At 35.0% G+C, this 16,176-nt stretch overlaps 1 protein-coding gene across 1 annotated transcript; it reads left to right on the top strand.

Moving 5' to 3' along the window:
• The first annotated feature begins 396 nt into the window (after positions 1 to 396).
• LOC144442931 (N6-Methyl-AMP deaminase-like) lies at positions 397 to 11,177 on the top strand. Its single transcript, XM_078132304.1, has 9 exons — positions 397 to 435; positions 1,215 to 1,363; positions 3,176 to 3,324; positions 4,150 to 4,231; positions 4,729 to 4,855; positions 6,527 to 6,604; positions 7,801 to 7,936; positions 9,381 to 9,481; positions 10,983 to 11,177. The coding sequence occupies exons 1-9, from the start codon at positions 397 to 399 to the stop codon at positions 11,175 to 11,177; spliced, it is 1,056 nt and encodes a 351-aa protein (XP_077988430.1).
• The last annotated feature ends 4,999 nt before the right edge of the window (positions 11,178 to 16,176 follow it).

Raw genomic sequence — 16,176 nt, 5'->3', positions numbered from 1 at the left:
GTTTTGGAGTTGAACATGGGTTTTCTCAAACTGACCCCCCAGCTCCGATGACCAAATGGTTTTGATAAAGTTATATCAAATCTAATCAAATCAAATCAAATCAAATCAAATCAAACCTAATATAGTCTAGTCTAATGTAATGTAATGTAATGTAATCTAATCTAATCTAATCTAATCTAATCTAATCTAATCTAATCTAATCTAATCTAATCCAATCTAATCTAATCTAATCCAATCTAAGCTAAGCTAAGGTAAGCTAATATAATATAATCAATTATGTTCTGTGCATGTGTATGTGGTGTGCTGCCAACCCTTATATATTTATATGAGTAAGATAGGTGGGCTTTTCCTCACTTACTAGTGTGCTAAAGGGTATGGAATTAGTGACCTACAATCATGGACCTGGCGGAATTTTGCAGACAACTTCCTAAAGCGGTCAGTAAGCTAGATATATTGTCTTTAGGAAAGTAGAACGCATATAAGTGAAGGTAATGCTGGTATAAGAAGATTGTCACTGACGTTGAAGTTGTTTTGTCCTCGCGAGCCCCGAATGCCGCGCCACGGTACCTGGTCCCCGCCCCGGTTATGGGTTCGGATCCAGCAATCATGCAGCACCGCGGGCGCGGCAAGTTTTGGTGACTCAGTTGTCAGCCGATCTCATATTTCAGTACCATTTGTCATGTTTATTACCATTTCCCATGTTTATTTAACTGAAACGTCCCAAAATCCTTGTGTAGTCAGACTACTGGGTCCTACCTTGGAGGAATTATACTGACAGTATAATTCCTCCAAGGTCCTACTAATTTATGCCCGGGACTGCCCGGGCCCAAAGTAGAAGTGTGCTTACCATTTTAATCACAGATTTCCACACTACAGATATAATATAATTACTATCACGCAAAAATAGATTTGTAAATGCTTAAAACACCGTTTTATCACACAAACATCGCACCCCTGTTCCACAGGCATTTGTTTCCCGAGTTATGTCTCAGAATATTTATATCAGAATACAATGAAATGTCGATAATATCGTTAATATTGACGTATTCAACCAACTATATATGAAAGGGGTAAAATTACACTTGTTTCTGTGATCGCGCAGGTTCACTCACTGCGAAAGAAGACATGTGTAATTTAAAATTAAATTTAAAATTAAATTATAACAAAACTATCTCAAAGTGAGTTATTTTTTTGTTTGGTCTTTAAATTTGCAGGAATTGCATGCACATCTTAATGGGTCGATTGGTGAGAAAACGATGACAAAACTGATTGAATCGTATGCAGCAAAACACAAGGACAGCAATGATAAAATTGGATACTGGATGACAACAATGAAGAAAGAAGAACAAAGGACATATACTGAGTAAGTATTTGATCCTGTCATTTTAAATTTAGAATTTTTTTAAAGGCACAATTACTGTAATGAACTTAAGGTGCAATTTTTGACAACCAGTGACTGTTGTGTTCTTTACTAGTGAGATATCATTGTTACCAACCATGTGACAAACTGTTCTGTTTCATACAAAGGGACCAAAAACTAAGTGACATAATATGTGCACTTCTTTACTATGGGCCAACAACTGAGTGACACAATATGTGCACTTCCTTACTAGGGGCCAACAACTGAGTGGTACAATATGGTCTGTTCCTTACAAGACCAACAGCAGTTTGACCTACTGCATTCTGTTTCTTTCTATGAAAGGGAACAACAACTGTTTGACAGTTACTCAGGGTGTTGCCCCTTACTATGAAGACTAACAGCAGTTGGTATGCTATGCAGGTTATGATTTGTTCTCTCCACAAGACCAAAAACAGTGTAACACAGTGTGTGGTGTGCGTTCTGTTCTCTACTACTCTCAGACAGTCTGTATTTACTGTGTTCTCCTGGCTACATTATATATCACATAGTGATAAGTAGAATAGGTTATATATTTTAACATGTTACCAGTCAGCAGATACAAAGACTTTCGAACAGTGAGATTGTTGGTCTTCGTTCTTGGTGTGCCATATTAACTAAAAACATTTTCCATTATCTATATATATAAATCTACATGAATATGTCATAGCAATAATTATGAAAAATTTAACAAATAGGCCATTTCTCATGCTTGATAAAGCATATATGGAATTACCAGAAATATCACAGAAACAATTTTTCAGGGTGTTTTTTGATGATAACTTGTAATAGTATAAGTTTTCATCAGAAACTGCAAAACAAATAGCTGTTTAATAAGTATGTATGTACATATGTACCACTGTCCAGTGATTACTTGCAATAAGCCATTTTTCTTCTCACGGCAGATCTCACGAGATCCTGTGTGAGCCATTTTGTCCATAGCAGCCACATAAGGGTAGTCAAGCTGAAGTGTCAAACAGTTAGCAACACTATTATTCTCAATGTTATCGCACATGGCCACGGCGAAAGCTTGACCACGGTCACATGTTTGACAACCGTTGTTGCTAGGCATGTTTGCTTATCTCGCGATATCTACAACGAGACATTATCCCATATTGCATGGGTTTGCTCACATACTGTTGGTATTTGCACTAGCTTAGGTGTGATACCAAAAACATAATATTGCAGTCCTGTATGCTAATGGACACATAGTCTGTCAATGTAGGCCCTTGAACATACAGTAATGTCTTGTGTTATGCAAATTTGCTGTTTTTGGATGAACAAATGTGATACTACATAATGTAACAGAACACCATGATGTGTGAGTGCCTGTCAGTGTGCCCTCTAAGCCAATTTGATGCACCACTGACGCACACACGTGACACAATTTCTAGTGATGCACCAAAATTTGGTGTTCCGCTGTCTCTAACTACGTGGCGACTTACAAGAAATGCCAATTTTTTCTGATTTTGACATCAACAAAATCTGGCTATCATGAGAGGGCACACTGGTGCCAGTTTGGGTACACAGAGTATTTGCACTCATGCCTGCAGTATTTTTCTGCTGCACATTTGCTCACTATGCTTTTGAAAGTAAGGCCACAGAGAACACCAAGAGCAGTAGTGCAAATATTAAAATGAAATACGCTATTCTGACATACATGCATTATAAGGTCATGTCATAACTCATATGCACTACTGTGTTGTGAAATATTCTGTTATAAAAGTTGTATTTTTAAGTATGATAATTACACAAAATCTTCTTTGTATTTTCTTATAGGTGCTTCCAGATGTTTGGCATCATTCACCAATTAGTAGATAACACTGATGCTGTTTCCATGGTTACAAAAGATGTGATTCAGGACTTCAGGGATGACAATATACTATATTTGGAGTTGAGGACCACCCCAAGAGATGAACCATGTACAGGTACTCAAACAAACAAGGACTATCATGATGCAGTACTTCACAATAAACTGTGACAATAATTATAATGAATGATGAGGCCATTTTAAAAATATTATTTGTTTACGATAACTTGACCGACCCTAGTTTAAACAGCCAACCCTAAATATTTTACACGCCATAAGGTAAAATTATGACAATTTACTTCTATTTCCATGTAGATTTTCTTGCCAACCTTAGTCACTTTTTAAAAAATCACATTCCAGAGAGAGATGATGTGATTTCAGCCTATAACAGCACAGTCTGTATATTGTGTTTGTCTACTTCTGAATCACATAAATTGTCTTCATTTACTTCTTTTACATCTCATCAACTGTTATGGAAGTATTGTGACCAATGAGTATCTTGTCTTTGGGTCAAAGTAATTTTGAAAAAAATAAAAAAATGTAAAAATATAATAAAATCCCGACCTACCTACACTATTTTTTGAAGTCATATTTCGGATTAAATTTTTGCCTAAGATTATGAAACATAGAAAACTCAGCCACAATTTTACAGAGTGATGTTAGTTTGTTAACTGTATACCATTTCAGTATTTGTCACAACATAGTTGTTGTAAAATGTTGGGATCAGTTCCTGTACATGTATTCTACTGACCCGTTCAATATCTCAAAGTCTTCACAATCCACACATTGCAACCAGTGAGGCTTGGAAACTTCACAGGCACATTCAGTTTCTTTCCATATTCATCAAGGACTAGTGAGCTGCTATAGCACAGTCTTTTGGAATATTTGTATTTGTATTTAAACCACTGGGAAGTTTACCTTATTGATAAATTGATATTCACAGGAATGACAAAAATGATCTATGTTGAAACTGTGGTTGCTGCCATTAAAGACTGCATAGAAAATGGTGTAGATATAATCATCAGGTAAGAATCAGTATCCCTCTTTAGCACAACTGAACTGGTTCAGTAGTGCTATAGGCATGGAAAAGTGTCTGTATGGATGTGTGTGTATACATGTATGTGTGTGTGTGTAAATAACTTAAAGTCAAAAAACTGCTGGACCGATTGCTATGATAGTGGTGTGTATATTACCTTGGGTATCATCACATCATGAACAATCTCCTGCCAAATTTCAGTCAAATTTGCCATGATATGTGGTGTGTATATTAGTTTTGAAATTGTTCAAATCAAAATGATCGCATCACATAATTTTTTTTGTTAAGCCTATTATGCTAATGAATTTTAAAACATCAATGTTTTATATAGCAAAGAATGATATGAAAAAATGAAATGAATTGTGTCTTTGGGAAAAGCGTGTCATGCATCAGTGCCATCTCATCCTGGCACTCTTTGTCTCATTGTTATCACACTGTTTTAATTAATGAAATATGCATTTTTTAATGTTTATCTTTTTTTGATAGATTACTGCTGTCAATTGACAGGAGGGTCACTGTAGATGTTGCCATGGAGATAGTGCAATTAGCAGACGAATTTAAAGCAAGCAGCAATGGAATTGTTGTGGGTGTAGATCTGAGTGGTGATCCCAAGGTTAGATAAATGTAACAAATTTGTACACGTACAAGTATGAATACATAAGTAAATAAGATATCAAATATTGTTGAATTTTTGTATCTCTTCCATTTTCCCTTTCTCATTTGAAAACCCCACTAATACGTCCTTGGTAAACAGATTTTAATTAGTCCTCTTTCTCCCAACTCATAGTTGTTTTTGTGCAGACAGATGCCCCTTGGGAGAGAGAGGATTAATTTGTTTGACATTCAATAAATATATCTATAGGCATATAGCTATTGGTTTGTATGTTGATGTCAAAACAGAATTGAATGAATATGGGATTGTATCGTTTTCCAAACATTTTTGACTGCGAGTTGAAATTTTCATTTGTGAATTTCGAAATATTTATTGTGTATGTGTACTATGTCATACAGGTTAGGCATCAAAATATGTTCATTTCCCCAAAATGTGAAAAGGACCGTTTCAGTTTTAAAATTATATTGGAATAATCATAATCATAATAATAATAATAATGATAATAATGATAATTGTGTTTTTACTGTGATGAGCAGTCCGTGCTACAGATAACATTTTACTACTTACCACATGATATTGATAACTATCTTGTGTTTCATTTGTAATTGTCAAAGACTCGGTATCTACTATGACTAGAATTGCTCTTCCATATTTTTTCCTTTGACGTGAAATGGGCCTCAGAAATAAACTTTAAATTGCAAAGCCATTCTCAGTTAAACTCAAGAAAAAAAAATCTTGGGTCGCCTTACACACTTTTGAAATAGAGGTCAAAAGGTTATCAAAATGTAGTCATTTTAGAATCCAATATGGCCACCAGAATCCAATATGGCCACCGGATTACTGTGTTAACCTATGGGGAAATAAAAGATCGTTGACGATTTCCTTGAAAACGAGATGGTGGGCACCAAATTTCTTTTATTATTCCAAAGGTACAAAAAGCAAGCTTCTACATGACAAAGTTTGGTGATTTTTTAAGAACTTTGATTGATTTTTAGTAAAATTTGTCCCCAAAGTGCATTCTACCGTAATTAATATCCATGTATGTTGTACTTGCTAACAAATGCTATCAACATCCCACAAATTCATGATTTGTTGACATGATTACGTGGTCTTGATCATTTGTTTATTCTGTTTACTCATGGACATCAAGCCAGTGTATCCATAGACAGTATCATCAACATCTGGTAAAAGGCCTCAAAAGATACAATTATTTTATCCTTTAGAATCTTGGGGTTGAGTTTATTGGTGTTAACGACAATTCAGCTAATTAATAAGATTGTATCAGTTCTAGTAATGAGTGAACGAGTGTGCAATGTTACAATTTCTAGGTTTTTATCATCTTTATTTATACTGGATAGTTCTTTAAGTATATAAACACTTGTCTCCCAATAAGTCCAGCGAGGGCCAACCGTCATGGGTTCAGTGTTAATTCAGGAGGATACTGGAGTACCCGGGGAAAGCTGTGTCATTCGGTATAGTCAAACTGAATGACACTCTTCTTACTTACAGCGTGGTAAATTTAATCAAACTCTGAATGAGTTTGAACCCCAGCCACAGTGGTTAAGAGGCAAGTGCCGTCAACCCAATCATCTGCTGTATGTGATAACTCTTGTCTTACATTTATCATACCATCCATTATAACTTTGACTGTAATTTCCATTCTTTTATTAGGTAGATTCAACCCACCTGATACCAGCATTAAAAGAAGCTAAAAGTCGTGGTTTATATGTTGGGGTCCATGTAGCAGAGGTAGGTCTTTAGTTGTTGACTGTATTTCTACATCAGTCTATGTGCAAAAACATTGAAATTAATAAGGAAAGAAATATGACCAAAATGCATATATTCAATTATTATGGAATTTCAAAACAATGCAAATTAAGATAATTAATTTTGAAGAAGAACTGGATGAAAATTACATTTCGTGTTAAAAATAATGGAACAACACTTCAACCCATTTGCCATCAATTCCCCGGTATACAGGGAATGCTCTAGAGGCACTGTGTGTAACTTTGTGGTGTTTGGTGGTTGCTTTTGTTTCATATTGAAACACATGTATATTCTTATGACATTTTGACTCCTAAAACATGTGGAAACATATCTAGCACTGATAGAGCTCTTATCAGGAATTTATATACAATATAAGTTGCCATTATTATGACATAATATTTTGGTAACTAAAATATGAATACACCAGTCTTTGGTTTCCAACCCTCTTTGTGCCATATTTAATCACCATCATCGCAATATGTTGACTTTCAGTTGTTCGTAAGTTCTACTTAAATTTTAGTGTGTCTTAATGTATTTATATTTTGTACACTTTTATTGAAAATGTGGCCTTGAGTATATGCTATACGTCTTTAATTTCAGTAATTGTACAAACTACAGCTATATCAATTATTTAAAGTGTGGGTAATATTTCATGTCCTTCATCGTTTATGAGCAATTAGTGGAATTATTCTCCGTACCAGTACCAGTAATAACATTTTTACGTCATACTGTCACATTAGAATAGAAATGTCGACTTAGTCTCATGTGCAGCTACAGTAATGTATGTGTAAGTGTGTGGTATGCACCTGTAATAACATTTTACCTCATACTAGAGGGTCAAAATGAAACACGAAGGTTGACTTATTCTCAGTACCTGTAATAACATTTTACCTCATACTAGAGGGTCAAAATGAAACAAGAAGGTTGACTTATTCTCAGTACCTGTAGTAACATTTTACCTCATACTGGGGGGGGGGGGGGGGTCAAAATAAAACCAGCAGGTTGACTTATTTTCATGTGTACCTAGACTAATACTTGTGTAACAAAAAGGAGCAGAAGTCATAAATAATCATATAATTCTTACTTTGATGATGTACCTAAACGGTCAAATTTAGAAATTATCTCTGTATCTGTTGTGGCTGCTGCACAATACATGTATATCCTTGTGTCTATTTTAGGTTCCAAACATGCAGGATGATAAAGCCTTATTGCAATTACCCCCACATAGAGTTGGCCATGGAACCTTCCTTCATCCTGAAGTGGGTGGTAATGATGAACTCATAGAACTGATGAAGAAGCACAACTTACCATTAGGTATGGATATTGACTATGAGGGTCTCAATATGCGGGATTTGTATGGCTTCAAGTACACTCACTAGTATTATGTCCGTTCAATAATAACAAACTGAAAGATGTATTTCTATGGTAAAGTATAAATAGACAAAATCCTTCAAGTGTCAATTATATTCTGTACTATTCTTACTATCAAACAGTACATTTACGAAAGGAGTATGATAAATATTTCAATTTGAAATCTTGTTGGTAAAACTTCAATAAAGTGAGATAGGGAGTCGAGAGAAATATGTCTTATAATCATTTTTGTAACAGTATTAATGAACACAATTTTACAGCTCTTTTATGAATATGTGTGTGTCTGTGTTCACACAGCATTGTTTCCTTCTTGGGGTGGATAGGTTTGTTCACACATAGCATTGTTTCCTTCTTGAGATGAATAGGTCTGTGTTCACACATGGCATAACCCATTATGTTAAAAGGTATGATGAAACAAGTTGAGAAAGTGTGAGGAATTATCTTGGTGTTCCTAAGGCATGACAGTTTCATGATACTAGTAATAGTGAATTGTCTTATAACCTACAAGAGGTAGAGGTTGGAGTCCTTACTTGTGATTGTTTCAAATAATTGCAACTCATGCAAATTGTAGCAATGCTGGTAAGATTTTTGTCATGCCAGATGATGAAGTGTAGCAGTATTGAGTAAGAATTGTGTCAAGCCAGACAATAAAATATAGCAATGTAACAGTAGATCATAAATTAGATTTTGTTGTACAATATGTTTGTTCAAGTCAACTGGTTTCCATTGTGTTTTTATAAATTCCAATTATAACCGCTGATATGAAGAGAACTGCTTCCTCTTTGTTGTGACAAAGTCATTAATGAAATTGTTAGATGTGTTATTGTAGTTTGTATTTTTAATACCCATACGGTGTCATAGTTGTTTGGTTCACAGATCTCTTAAATCATCTCATATACCTTAATAAATTACATTTACCAAATACTATGATCTTGGTACAGATTGGTACAGCTTGCTTGCATACAACACAACAAAATTCAAATGTATAGAATAAGCCAATACACCCAGGTAAATAGGTGTCTCAGTCATATTGTCTCATTTTTATTGCATTTTCCGCATAATTGCAATATTGCTCAAAGCATTTTTACAATTATTACCCTAACACAGACCTATCCTGGCACAATTAACATGTTATACTTCTTCAACTCCCCGGGAACATACAATATGTGGTGCCACGAAGCATACAGAATTGAGTCCTTCGTGTAACACTGTCTGTTCTAACAGGTCCCCATTTACAGGTTGTCTATAGCTTGGTTGACTTTGTCACAAATATGGTTGAAATGTTACTCAAGATCTTCAGCAAATAAGAACCCTTTGTTGTGATACAAGAACTTATTATTACTGCATGAGGTGATTTATGATGTCTTTTTTCTTTTCTTTTTTTCAGAATTGTGTTTGACATCAAACCTTATGTGCCATTCAGTAAAATCTTATGAAGATCACCAGTTTAAATTTTGGTATGATATGGGTCATCCAATCACTATTGGTGTAAGTATACATTTAATGGATCATCCAATCACAATTGGTGTAAATTTTCATTTTATGGGTTTCATCCCAACCCCTTCAGTTCTAACTGTCCACACATTCAACCCCTAACAGTGCAATCTATTGAACATCATCAGTTTAAATTCTGACTTGATACTGGTCTCTTACTGTTCCCTTGTCAGGGATCGTTGTATGTATACATTTTTGTGTACATATGTCACCCCCCCCCCCCCCCCCCCCCCCTATCCACAACCAGTTGCACAGTGAATATAACTATTTTAGATTTTGATAGAGGCCTGGCTGGCACAAGAACATGCTTTGTTCATATCTTCACCCCTCCCCCCCTCCCTCTTTCAACCCAGCCCCCCCCCCCCCCCACCACCTCCACCACCACCACCACCATTACTATCGTAGTGCCACCACCATAGAAGAGTCCAGTCATATGATACCCTAGGCTATACACTGACTTGTGTACATTTTCCTTCCATGTGATACACGTTATAAGCTTTAGGATTGTTTATAGTTACACATATACTCCTCCATCCCTGGCAGATAAAGCATAATGTAACCTAAGCAGAGCAATAATCATTGTCAATCATGATAAAGAAAAGAAATATGAAGAAAAACACAACAGTTCGATGTAAAAATGTATCATTCAGTGAACTATATGTTGCCCCGCTATATGTATGTAGAGGGGTCAATGTAGAGGTCACAATATTACAGAAATCAGTTCTTTTAAACATTGCTCTACAAGCCAGTGGATAGAACAATGAAGCTTTACCACAGTTGCAACCAATTTTTTGTATGAATAGGATACATTTGCAGTGAATTGAAACCAGCCAAAAAATTCCCAGTAGTGGTTAACTATGTGAGTGTATTTTGATAAATTGTGAAGCCTACCTATGTATGTTATCACCAAATAAAGAAGAAAATCTCTACTTTAATTGACAGTATATTTGTTTAAATCTATAGACAAGATAAACAATGAACTGTTTATTATATCATCATGCCGCCTTTGGTCCTTGAAACAATATTATTTTCATTAGCAGAATAGGTCACGCTGTTTTACAATATTGAACATTAAGTGAAATTGATATATACATTTATTGTTATTCCTCCCTGAAAACAACAGCATTTTTGTGAGTAAATAGGACACGCTGTTTAACAATGTTGATCCTTTTAATATTCTCAATCATGTCCTCAATTCTGTAAAAGTTATTTTCTAATCTATCTAAAGTGATGCAGTAAAAAGAAATGAACTTTAATGCAATTTACAGTTTGAATAGTGTTATGCTGCCTGTAGTCCTTGAAAACAATAGTATTTTCATTAGAGTAATAGGTGGCGCTGTTTCACACCAATGTTCTTGTGCTTCCATTTTGGTACTTTTCTTGTTCTTCCGTTTCTCCCTTTATATACTATGTTGAATTTATTTTTCTTAGCTCTCTAAAGAGATGCAAAGTGTACTATTAGAAGTGCTGAATTAGTATCAATTTTTTCCCTCAGACGGATGACAAAGGTGTTTTTGTGACCAGTTTGTCAGAGGAATACAAGATAGCTGCAGAAACCTTTGACTTGGACAGACAACAACTGTGGAATATCTCATATCAAAGCATCGATTTCATATGTTCAAATGATCAAATGAAACAGAACCTGAGAGAAAAATGGAATGAATTGAAGAAAAACCTACAATTTACATAACTGTTTGTATTTGAATCAGTCAATAGAAACTGAGATTTGTTGGCCAGTGCAAACAAAACCAAATGGTGTACATAAAACTGTTTGAACTTGTTTGCCAGGGGGTGACAGTGTGGGATGGGATGTTGGTGCTAGTTTATTCATGCCTATAAAGGAGTGATAGAATGTTTTTATTCGGTTTTCATTCCATGGATATCATTTTGTGGTTTCAATGCCATTACTTTAGAGTATAGTACATCTTTGTTTTTTATTGGATTTCCTCTCTGTTCCCTTAGCAGCTGAGTAACAGTTTCTCTATCTCTCTTCCTCAGTCCATGGAACGTTTGAATACGGTTAATATTGTTATTGTGTAATTGTGGTGCGGAGTGCTCAAGATTGTAAAAAGGATAGAAGTGCGCCCTCTGTGTTGGTCGACTTGACATTCTTGTTAACCTTGTCATACTAGTTAGCTACTCATTCGATAGCCATCAGTGGTCATACCAATAACAGTCAAATTTATTAATCATAATTACCATAAAAAGTGTGTAAACATTATCCAATTTTATCTATGTTTCTCAACCACAATTCTACCTCTGTTCCTTGGGCATTTTACTGTGTTTTCCCTCGCACTTAAAGTACAATTCAACATTTTATCTGACTTTCAAAGCTCTATTACCAGGGTAAGCTGTCTTCCTCAGAGCTCACTTTATGAGACATTTTGCTGAGGTTTATATTGTAATTAATGTATAAAAGTGTATGTTTAAATAGTTTCATTCACTGTGTAGAATTCTCAACAAAACGTACAACCCATAACACCAAAGTAAAGCATTTTCTGTATGTACCACAATCATTTATAGCATCCATGTCATATACAACCCATAACACCAAAGTAAAGCATTTTCTGTATGTACCACAATCGGTTATAGCATTCATATCAAATGTAAAAGTATACTGTTTCATTTGCTAATTGACCACATCAGAAAGGCCACTTGCTAGGCTTGTAAATAAACCACTTGAAACAGTATAGTTTTACACTTTATATGAATGCTATTAAAATGAGTGTAGCACATAGAGAAAGTGTTTTACTTCAGCATTAAGGGTTGCAATTTCATTAATCAACCGTGCAATAAAATATCAGAGTCTTCCAATATTTCGATGACGTCATGACCTTTTACTAGGCCTCATTCCCAGATAAAGATGGCTGTCAGTTGTCAAAATATCAGAAAGACTGTGATATTTTACTGCTCTGTTGATTGATGAAATTAAGTTTTTCTGCATAAAGTGTACAAGTTGAAATGTTTGGGATTATGTCCTCAATGAAGACTTGTTTTAGTGTTTATTCTAGTTTCCTTAGTTAAAACATTTGGTTGAATGACAGTTTAGGATATCTCGGGTGCTTGCAATGGGAAAGAGTACACTGAATTTAAATAACTCATCCAGTCAGCTTGTAATGTCGTTGACACCTTTGCACAAGAGCTGAATATAGCAATTTTGTCATTTATATTTGATTGTATAGTTCTACAAGATGCGAATATTCCCTGATTTACAAAGTAGAAAACATACTGCAGTATACGAAGACTTTAATCAGATTGACCAAAATAAGATGCATAAATCCAAACTGTAATTGAACCTTATCACTTGTCAGATTATATATATATATATTTTGTATGTTGAAGGCCAGAAATATTCACGTTCAAAGTTGAATACTTTTTATATGTTGAATGCGAGAATTTTTCAAGTTCAAAGTTGAATACTTTTTGTATGTTGAATGCCAGAAATATTCAAGTTAAAAGTTGAATAAAAACCTATGGGAAAAATAATGTGTGTGTGTGTGTGTGTGTGTGTGTGTGTGTGTGTGTGTGTGTGTGTGTGTGTGTGTGTTTGTGTGTGTTTGTGTAATGAGGATTAGTATGTGTTGTATTACTCCTGAAACAGGTTGGAGTGGGGGTGGGTGGTTGTTGTTGTTATGCTTTCAGTGAAGATCTAGTCAGTCCAGTTTCAAGTGATATGCCCACTATAGTTGATAAAAATTAACATGTATCTAGACTTGCTCAAATCTCTGGGCTTTTTTTTTCCACTTTATTATTTGAAGAAAAAGTTTTAACACAATAGAGTTCTTTTGTGTGAAATAGGGACTGATGTGATTGTGATCAGTCAGGTTGAACACTCAGAGACTACTAGAACTGGAAAAAATAGAAATAAAAAGTTGACCACGTTTTCCATCACAAAATTCGAAATGAATAACAAATTCAAAACATTTGAAGATTATGAGACAAACAAAATCAGGTGCCTTAAAATTAGCATTGAAATATTTGATATAAGTCTATCCATGGGACACTCAGGCTTAGTTAAGTTTACGAAAACAAACAATTGTGTATATCCCAATTGTGGCCATTTCGCATATTAGGAAAAGATAAAGCAATTCTTGTAGTTGATAATGATTTGTAACTACTCTGTTGTTGATGCTTGTCAGTATTTATTTATTTATTTATTTATTTATTTATTTATTTATTATTTGTTTATTTATTTTATTTGCTTGTCTGCTTGTTTTCGTAAACATAACTAACTAAGCCTGAGTGCCCTGCGGTCTATCAATCGGTGACAGTAATAATACTAATTTAGTGTTTAAAGACCATTACTCAATACCTGTCTCAACGGTCTGTACATAACAAATTGCAAGATTTAAAAATATGATTCAGAAAATCACAACAGTTTGATTAAAAACATCAAATATGAAACAATACAGGACATACTAGAACCTCATAAAAACAGACCTAACCACTTCAACAATAACAATAACGAAATATGAACATTTTAAGATTTGTAGTACTATTTTAATATTATGTTGTAATATTTTGTCAATTGCATGATAATACTGTGTGTGTAATGAGAGTAACAAACAGTGGAGAAGACACCTGCAGTCGGTTATGTGACATTGGGACTCAGTTAATATCTGTTGTCAGATCATACCTGGCCTTGAAAGTGGGAGGGGGGGGGGGCAGATTTGATCGGTTATGTTTATGGAAATTAAACTTTAAAGTCGACAACAAAGAAAACATGAGCATCAACAACTTTTCCATGCAATGGAAATTACTTTTCAACTCAACAGTCACAATTTCTGTGACGATCTACGACTTTTTTTATTATGTCAGAAAATGTCACGTGATTTTCGTTGCATAGTAATATGTTGTTCGTCGACGTCGTTCCTTGCTGTTCACTTGTTTGAGTCCCACGTGCTTGAACTATGAGTATAAGCGTGAACTTTCTCGGTCAGTAGAGACTGAGCCCTCTTTTGGCGACCCACTTTCAACTTTCAACACTGAGCATGCGTAATAAGAAATTTGGGAAATGGCGGACCTGCGGTAAAAGATGCGACTAGTATTGTGGTATCAACTCGTTTCTTTGTTGTTTTGACTGGCTATTCCATAGAGAGTTTTAGTTTTCGATCCTCGAAGCTACCGAACAACATTTGATTTCCACTCGAGCCGTTTTGATACCTTCGTCTGTGCTTGCCACGATCCCTGGATGAAAGCAACGTGACCTGGCCTGGCGAGCTTTCCAAAATGGCGTCTCTGAACGAACAGAGTTTCGAACGTAAACTACAAAATGTAAACAACACACAAGACAGTATTCAGACCCTGTCATTGTGGTGTATGCATCACAAGAGCAATCACAAGAAGATTGTACAACTGTGGATGAAAGTTTTGAAAAAATGTAAGTCGGGATTCATAATTATATACTCGGAAAATACTCGAAGTAGCAACATTTGTGTGTGCAGATGTGCCATTTACTAGATTTACTACACATCTTGTCTGTTGGTATTGACAGGGAATATTTACAAAATATGGAGGATGGTCAAAGAGAGAGGCCATTCTGCTAAAATAGTGGACGAGTCCAGTGTACAACTTACAATTTTATCACCATATTATGCTCAGATTTAGACTCGATACTGCCACATCTACACCCCTTTCCAAATAATCGTAACTAACAGTGTAGCTGTCCTCACGTCCGTTACATTCAAAATGTCACACAACTGTATTAGAATGGCTGAAAATAATGTAACACTGACAATTCTTTTGAGTAAACATTTCTGTGAAGTTATTAAATTGAGTAGTTGAGAAATTTACATTCTTTTCTTGTTTGACTTTGATAAATCAGTATCAATGAATACGCACAGAATTGTTTTTAATATAATTATGTATTGTACCTACAAGTGTACATTGTGTGATACTGTATTATCATGTTCACTTCAGTTTTTTTGACAAGGAGAAGAAATTTTCATTTGATACAATGAACTGTAGATCCTGGGAGAGGAACTCATTCATAGATCCCATCAGGGGATCTACATGATTATATGAGTGAACCCATAGAGAGTCCATGATCATTTAGATGTTATTCCCCAATATTTTTCTTCATTCAGTGAAGGAAAATATGAGTGACCTAAGGGGTCTTTGTCATTAAGAGTCAATAGACGAGTAATGACAACCCTTAGGTCATGAGTATTTTCTGGCTGAATGAAAAAAAATATTGGAGAATAACATAATTATAAGAGTGCCAGTAATATCAAAGAAAAATCTGGGAAAGTATATAGCAATTTTGAATGTTTTGACTCATATTTTGAACACAGCAGAACCAGTGACGTAGACACACATTGTTGTGATGTACATTGTAGACGTGCGTTGTTGTGATGTAGAACGACCAGTGTATATATTCCATATTTTTGGCTTATACATGATGTGATCATTCTTGTATGTTTATGTTACATGTATTGTAATGTAGTTGCTTGTGTTAGTTGTAAAAGTGGGTGAAATTCACTAAAGGATTCCAGACTCGTTACTAGGCATTTTCTCAAGTATAGAAGTCAAATGAATCCCTGCAGTGCAGATTATACCAGATTTCCCTGTCATTTCTTTATTGACATTCCAAAAAAAGTCAAAGGATTGCCATATACATGTAGATGTACAGCACCAAGTAGTGTGAAGGGGACACTTCAAGTTTGAAAATTCAAAGACTTGAAATAACT

The sequence above is a fragment of the Glandiceps talaboti genome, chromosome 12 (assembly GCF_964340395.1).
Source record: "Glandiceps talaboti chromosome 12, keGlaTala1.1, whole genome shotgun sequence".
NCBI classification, from domain to species: Eukaryota; Metazoa; Hemichordata; class Enteropneusta; family Spengelidae; genus Glandiceps; species Glandiceps talaboti.
The sequence above is the reverse complement of the archived record's forward strand: the minus strand, read 5'-3'. Positions and strand labels throughout refer to the sequence as shown.

Bases quoted from the DNA above. Each gene is read 5' to 3' on its own strand.
- LOC144442931 (XM_078132304.1), top strand. From the start codon at position 397: ATGGACCTGGCGGAATTTTGCAGACAACTTCCTAAAGCG. The intron at 4,232-4,728 runs GTAAGAATCAGT...TTTTTTTGATAG, and splicing joins GGTGTAGATATAATCATCAG to ATTACTGCTGTCAATTGACA. The intron at 6,605-7,800 runs GTAGGTCTTTAG...TGTCTATTTTAG, and splicing joins TTGGGGTCCATGTAGCAGAG to GTTCCAAACATGCAGGATGA.